The sequence below is a fragment of the Pteronotus mesoamericanus genome, unplaced genomic scaffold (assembly GCF_021234165.1).
Source record: "Pteronotus mesoamericanus isolate MK-2021 breed Mesoamerican mustached bat unplaced genomic scaffold, CSHL_Meso_final contig_42, whole genome shotgun sequence".
NCBI classification, from domain to species: domain Eukaryota; kingdom Metazoa; phylum Chordata; class Mammalia; order Chiroptera; family Mormoopidae; genus Pteronotus; species Pteronotus mesoamericanus.
This window is the reverse complement of record NW_026555157.1, coordinates 7,362,039-7,369,602: the sequence shown is the minus strand read 5'-3', so window position 1 is coordinate 7,369,602 and position 7,564 is coordinate 7,362,039. Positions and strand designations below refer to the sequence as shown.

Sequence of the window (7,564 nt, the reverse complement as noted above, 5' to 3'; positions counted from 1 at the left end):
CAAGAAGTTTGGATACGATTTCTAAACAGGGATTCAAAGACAGTACAGTAAAGCAAAATCCCAGATACCACTGATAAGCCAAAACTCTTAAGTTACTTCGGCTTAAATGCAGAGTTTGTACCAAAACCAAGGCCAAAGCTGGCCCTGAAGTTAGGCATAAATAGGAGAAAGAGTGGTTTCATAGAGGGTTGGAACTGGTACTGATCGTACAAGGAATATACTTTTTAATAAATGGAACTGCACCTTGAGAGACAGCATTATCACGTGATTTTAACTCCAAAATATTCAGTCTTATGTAATCAAAGAAAAAAATTAAATGTTTACCTCAATATATAAAATGAAAAAAATATTTAATATTTCAAAGGGAATGAATTTCAAATACTTTAATTTTTTAAAAAACCTATAAGAGGAAGCATGAGAAATATATGAAATTATTTCAAAACTTTAAGGCAGAAGTTCTCGAGGTGTAGTATACAATGGGTCATGAAACCAAACTTTGAAAATAACATTGGAGCATTATTTGACTCTCACTATGTTGACACTTGCTCTTGGGAGATTGTATTACAAAAGCAATGGTGGGTAAAACTTAGCACAAACCAAGGCAGTGGCACGAAACTGGGCCAAGAGAGAGGGAAAGAAAAAGAATGTAAGAAAAAGCCAGTTTAGTTCAGAATGCCCTTGATGAAAACGTAAAACTTCTAATTGTATTAAATCTCAGCCTTTCAGTATGTCTCCTCAGTATCTGTGATGTAATGTGAAGCACACATAAAGCCCTCTGCTGCTCACCACAGTGTCGTGGTCGTCTCCAGGAAAAGGGTTTATTTCAGTTACAAAGTAAACTAGCTGCTTTCTTCATGGAACATAATTTTTACCTGAAAGAAAAAAATCGATATAGGGTCCCTATCACTTTAAGGAAAACAACCTACAAGCTTAATAAATTTCAAGTTTTTCAAGCTAGAATTACAATTTTGGAAAATTTTATCTGCCACCATGAGCTTGGCCTCTTCCCAATACTCAAACACTGTTCTCTTCATCTGCTTCAACCAAAACAACATTTTGTAATAGCTCTAATGCAGAAGCAGAATTAAGGAGTCTTCTATTAATCCAGATACTTAAAACATTTGCAAACACAAATGCCACTCTTTTCTTCTTTTGGAAAATATAATTATTTTATGTTAACATGCAATGATTTTATTATTTTTCATTTTACTATATTAATATCCTAAGCTTTTCTTAGTTTTAATTTCTAATATCGAGTATCAACTGATATAACCCATATATAAACAAAAGTTATATGTTCCTCAATTTTTATAAGGCAAAAAACAGTTGTGTGACCAAAGGTTTTGAGAATTTCTGACCAAAGCTTAAACTTATTCTAAGCCAGCAGCCTTTGTGACATCAGCATCAGGCCAATAATCACCACGAAGGAGTCCCTGCAGTTGACCATTATTCACAAAAGCTCTCCAATTGCAGTGCCCTGGAAGAAGCTAACCAACTAAGAGTGCCTGCTATCACCCTTGATGTTCTCCATAGGGTATTCTACAATGTTACCAGGAAAGACATCCAACAAATAGTAAGAGGAAGACAATTTAATTCTAACATTGCTTCTTTCTTTGATTGTCATCCAGTCTTCCAAAACCTTGCCTCTTGTTTCCTTATGAAAGATGTACAAACATCAAACCAAAAAGGTCAAAGCTGCTTCTGGGAAGATGTGGACCTCAAATCTCTCCAAGATCAGACAATCTCTTAAAAATGTTTACCATAAATGTAAGAGCCAGTAACCAGATGCAACTAGAAATTCAATGATGACTTTCCATGGTTGTGATCAAGATGACATTAGTACTGATGAAGAGATGAATGTTATAGCAATGCTCCAAGATAATAAAACTGGCCGAATTGATCTCCTTGGGAAAATGATTGATATTGTCAGTGCAGTAGCAAAAATCCAGAAAAAGACTGACTTTTATCAGAAGCATCTGGAGGCACTAGAAACCAGAATGAATTTTTTTTAATTCTTTTTTTTTTAAATTTATTTACTTTTAAAATACATTTGTCTCTGCCTCCCCCCCAACCTCTTTCCCTTGCCCCCTCCCACCTTCCCTCCCTCAGCTCTTCCCCTTTGGTTTTGTCCATGAGTCCTTGCTATATGTTCCTTGACTTTCCCCTTCCCTTCCCTTTCCCTGCCCCCGCCTTCCCTCTTGTCTCTGTTGATTTCTTTTCCTTTCAGTGTTGCTGGTCATATTTTCCCTGCTTCTTTGCATTGTTGGTTAGGTTCCGCTTATAGGTGAGATCATATGGTATTTGTCTTTCGCCCCCTGGCTTATTTCGCTTAGCATGATGCTCTCCAGTTCCATCCATGAGAGAATGAATGTTAATGACAACAAACAATGCACAACAACTAAAGACATCTTCTCTATGAAAGAAGACATTGATACTTTAAAGAAAAAGATAACAGAACTGGAAAACCAGAATTCTTGTTCCAGCACCCATTGTTTAGATGTTCTGGAAAGAGGTAACAATAAAGAAGTTATGGAACTGCTTCACAAACTCGTACAACCACAAACTTTGAAGAACACATTGGCTTCTACAGACTCTGAAATCTCTTCAGCAGAACCAGAGAAAATGCCCAGTTATTCCAATCCCACTGATCATCTTGAGGAAAAAACAGTTTCTCCCAAAATTAAATTTCTGAAGCAAAGTAACCATCCAAATATAGTAAGAAGCTTTAAAAAGGCAAAGACAAATATTCATATTTATCCAGACTTTAGTACATGGATCAAGCTAACTTTTGTCCATGGAGGAAAGTGGAGATTTCTTCTCAGTGCTACCAAGTTAGAAGAATTTATCCAGTGGCTTCTTTCTAGGCCAATCATCCTTCCTGAAGCACCACAACTCATAACCCAGGGACACGGTCCATCCACTGGGCCTATTGTGAGCTTGACCACAATCTGTGTCTCTGTTTTCAACTACGTTTACTGTCTTTCTGGCTTTTCAAAACAGGAAATAACTCAACAACAGAGTTAAGTTCTGCTTTGCTTGGCACCTCATGGCTCCCAACAGTCATACATCTTTATGGTTGCTGTGAACTCCTTGTAACTTGCTCACTGTGGGCCCACAAAGGTTCTATGCATCTACAGTAAGTTAAAGTATATCATTCCACTGGACAATTGCAGTGCATTTTCTCTCCATGTTCTTGTGTTCTCATTCGCAAAACCATGAGGACACATCCAGTGCTTATTTCATAGATAATCGGAAGGAAAAACAATAAACGGGTCAAGGGGCCAAGGTAATGAGAAACACATTTGGTAGCCTCAAGTCAGTTTTATACCCATTCTTATCTTAGTGGCCTTTGTATATGATTTGTGATACCAGAGACAGATTCTACTAACAAAATTTCAAACAACATAGAGTGAAAAATACACCCAATGTCAAGGCTACTAATGTTAGAGATATAGAAATGAAGTGCATTAAAAGGAGAAATTAAGCTAGAAAAATAGTCATTCCAAAATGGGACTTTTCTTACAACTTACACAAAACAGAAACAAAAATGACTATTTTTGTCTATTTAGTCTATCAAACAGAAAAGGGGGAAGAAACTGAATATGGTACTGAGTATGTTTTACGTTTTCATGAAATGAAGTAAATACCATGTCTTGTAGTTTTGCTACAGAGAAAAAGGGAAAAAAATCTAAGGAGGGATTTGTGATCCAAGTTAATAAACACTGTATACCATAGATTCTTATATGGCAAGGTCTTTTTTTTTTGTATGACCATATAATATATATCCAGAATGGACTTCATTTGTAGATATAACAGCTCATTGTCATAATGTAATTTTTCTAAACATCACACAGAATAACTACAAAAAATATATTTCCTTCACCACGTAACTCAAGTTAGTGAAAGCTACCAATAGAGAATCATATGATGTTAAATTACAAACATTCGCGGTAAATGTACTACTTTAAATTATTCCCAGTTAGTAATTTGAAAGAGGGATTTGGCACTTAGACAAGAACCATCTCACTTCAAGTAAGGAAAAAGGTAGTAAAATGGCTATAAACGAAATTAAGGGAGAAGTGTGGTGAGAAGGCACAATATTGTTTGGTACCAGTCTGGTGGTAATTATATACTACAACTCTTTTTATTTACAAATGCATTTTATTTGCTCCTTCTTTACAAATTTATAGATGTGTATACAAAGAGTTTTTAAATGTCAATGTGCAATAGGTGCAGCATGGATAGTAGTATCATATACCTAAAGCAAGGCTTTCTATTAAGTGGTTTGTTTTAAATGGAATAACCATGCTAACAAAGTAAAGTATCACTTAGGAAAAGGCACCAGCAATCATTATGTATTTCTCACTGTCAGAAATACCCATAAAGAACAGTCAGAGGTCTAGGTCAGCACAATGGGTGTGGTCCTCACATCAGAGAGTAACTAGGGAAGGTAGGCTGTAACACAGACAAATGATATCACAAGAGGCTGCAGGGATTCCACTGGTATTTGCTGGGTCATCTGAGCCCCTGTCTATTTATGCATGTTTTCACTCCTCTTTCCCTCACATGTTCCCTTAGCACTTGCCTACTGTTTCTATAGAGGCAAAGGATTTAGGGAAAGAGCATAGGGCTGTGAATCAGAAGACTTACTCTGAACAGTCTTAATCCTTACATCCTACACTTAATCCTTAATCCTTAAATCCTACACTTACAAGCCCTGTGAGTACACCTCAACTAGGTTTCTTTTGCTGTCTTTTTAAAGGGATTTCTTTTGCTGATCTCCCATCGTCCTCTTTGAATGAGAGACCCTCCCTCCCTGTCACCTCTTCCCGCTCCCTCTCTGGCTGCTCATGGGATCAAGTCTTCCATAACCCTTTCCAGTTTCTTAGATGATTCTTCTGCCACTAATTATTCCCTTAAAATTCTTATATTTCACAATAGTGACTCCCAAATCAAAAGACTACTACCTCAGACTCTTCAGGTACCCTACGAGCTCCCATCCCATGTGGCTGTTTATCTTCTCCACTTTGATGTCTACAGCAATCTGAAACTCCTTATTCTTAAAATTAACCTTAGTAAGTCTTCCTTCTTCTGACTTGAACTCATTTCTCTTCCAGCATTCCTTTTCTTAATGGCATCACAATGCAAGGTATCCACAGCCCTACACTGGGAATGACTCTCAGCTTTTTATTTCATTTGATACAGCAATCATCACATCTTTCACTGTTTATCTTCTAACAATTCACGGGATCCATCTCTATCTCTGTTCCCTCCTCTACTGTTTTGGTTAAGGCCTTCATGATACATCTTTATGAATGAGAAATTTTCCTGCTTGGTATCCCAACCTCCAGTATGTTGATAATCCAAGTCTTAAAAGGAGATTTTTCTTAAATAGTTCAAAAATGTTTTCATTGCTCTTCATGTCAAGCAAAATAAATTTCTTAACACAGCCTACACAGCCTACACAGCCTACACAGCCCTTTCCATCCTGCATTTTTTACTTAGGAAAGTAGAGTTTCATCATGGTGAAGCACAATGGCTTGGACGTCAGGCTGACCTGATTTCAGAGCTGGCTCTGTCACTTACTAGCTGTGTAACTTTGGAACAGAGCCAAAGCTTAAATTCCCAAGGCCATAGTGTCCTTATTCCTAAAATAAGAATTATAATCATGAGTGGTTGCCAGGAATAATGAAGATTACTATGTTAAGTTCCTAGCAATCTACTTGATGTATAGTAAGTGTGAAATAAATGATGCCATTATTACTTCCTCATCCTCATCTTCCCGTGATAACTTGACATGCAAATCACCATCCAGCCACAGTAAATGCCTTGCAGATTTTTTTTTTTCAAATAACATATCTTTGTATTTGCTGATCCTACTGTCTTGGATGCCTTTCTTTTATCTGAATAATAAGCAATAATTGGTCATTTGAGACAACTCAAATATTTTTCCTCTAAGATACCTTCTCTGATCCTTATTCTCTACCTCAGTCTCTGTGAGGCAGAACTGGGGACTCCCTCAACACCACCAGTGTTGACATTGATTATTTATACATATGAGAGAGAGAGAAAGAATAGTATTTACCTCCATTGCATTGTTATTTTACGTTCACATGTCTCTCTCCCTCACAAAACTTTAAGCCTTTTTATGATAGCAACAAAAACTTATGTCTGTATCTTGAATACCTAAATCACTTTTATTAGTACATTCTCAGTAATTGTTTTTAAATTAAAAGACAGAAAAGAAAGCACCATTCTGCCCTACAAAAAAAGGGTATAAATATAATTAGATGAGTGTTTATAATGTATATTTCAAACATGGAGACCATTGTGCATTCACCAAAATATCTTAAACCTTGCTTGCAAAGAGACACTAAGAGCACTGTTGTTGTTGCTGTTGTTGTTGGAATTCTATAGTGAAAAAAGTGAAGACATTCAAAAAAGAACAGACCTTAGAACAGCTATTTATTGAACATCTATTATGTATCATGTACTGTGCTAGGGTCTGGTTTTACAATAGTAAACTATATAAATATATGATTTTGGCAAAATCCTGAAGCCTTGTATTATTTAGATTTTTTCAACTCTAAATTGAAAACAATTTATGTCATTAGACTGTTGTGTTAATTAAATGAGACAATGTTTATAACCTTACCAGAACAATCCCTGACTATGTTCTGTTGGTCTGAACCAACAGACCATAGACCCTGACTCAAAGAGCTCATGTACAGAACACTACCTTCTTTTGTCAGCCAAAAAGAACTCCAGACAAATAATAAATCAAGTGACAGACTAAATGCAAAAACTCCAAAACAACTCTTGACTCTTTCATCCAAAGATAACTCTTGATTCTTTCATCCAAAGAATAAGATAGGGTGTGAAGCTCTCCTTCTGGTCTGGAGATTCAACCAATATTCTACCATCTGTAACAGCAGTTCACCAACCTTTAATTGCACACTATAAAAATAAGCATCAGAGAAAAGTATTTGGGGAGGAAGGGAGAAACTCAGTTTAAGGTAAATAATTTAGTTTGGTCTGGAATATGAGGTCTGCCCAGAAAAAGTCTAGCCATTGTTACTATAATGAGAATGGTTTGCAGGACATCAATGTAACTTAGCAGCCAATGAGAGTGGACTACAATGTGCATGTGTGAACAATGATGACTTCACTGTACTAGTCAGTGGGGGCAGTAGATGCCATTGAGTATGTGTACTGTGTGGCCATCACATTCAAAATGACTGAGTAGAGCAACGAATCTGCATCAAATTTTGCATTCAGCTTCAATATTACTCCACAGAAACTATTAGGATGATTCAGGAAGCCATAGCTATGGACAACGGTGATTGGTAGCTTCATCACGACAATGTGCCTGCTCATGCATCATGTCTTATGCAGAATTTTTTGACAAAACATCAAATCACCCAGGTGACTCAGTCTCCCGATAGCTCAGATTTAGTGCCCTGAGACTTCTGACGTTTCCCAAAACTAAAATCACCTTTGAAAAGGAAGAGATTTCAGACCATCATTGAGATTCAGGAAAATACAACAGGAAGGTTGACGGTGA

At 36.7% G+C, this 7,564-nt stretch overlaps 1 protein-coding gene across 1 annotated transcript; it reads left to right on the top strand.

Moving 5' to 3' along the window:
- Nucleotides 1-1,664: 1,664 nt before the first annotated feature.
- CCDC54 (coiled-coil domain containing 54) lies at nucleotides 1,665-3,024 on the top strand. Its single transcript, XM_054577261.1, is given in 2 exon segments — nucleotides 1,665-1,993; nucleotides 2,361-3,024. Coding segments are annotated over 2 exon segments (993 nt in total).
- The last annotated feature ends 4,540 nt before the right edge of the window (nucleotides 3,025-7,564 follow it).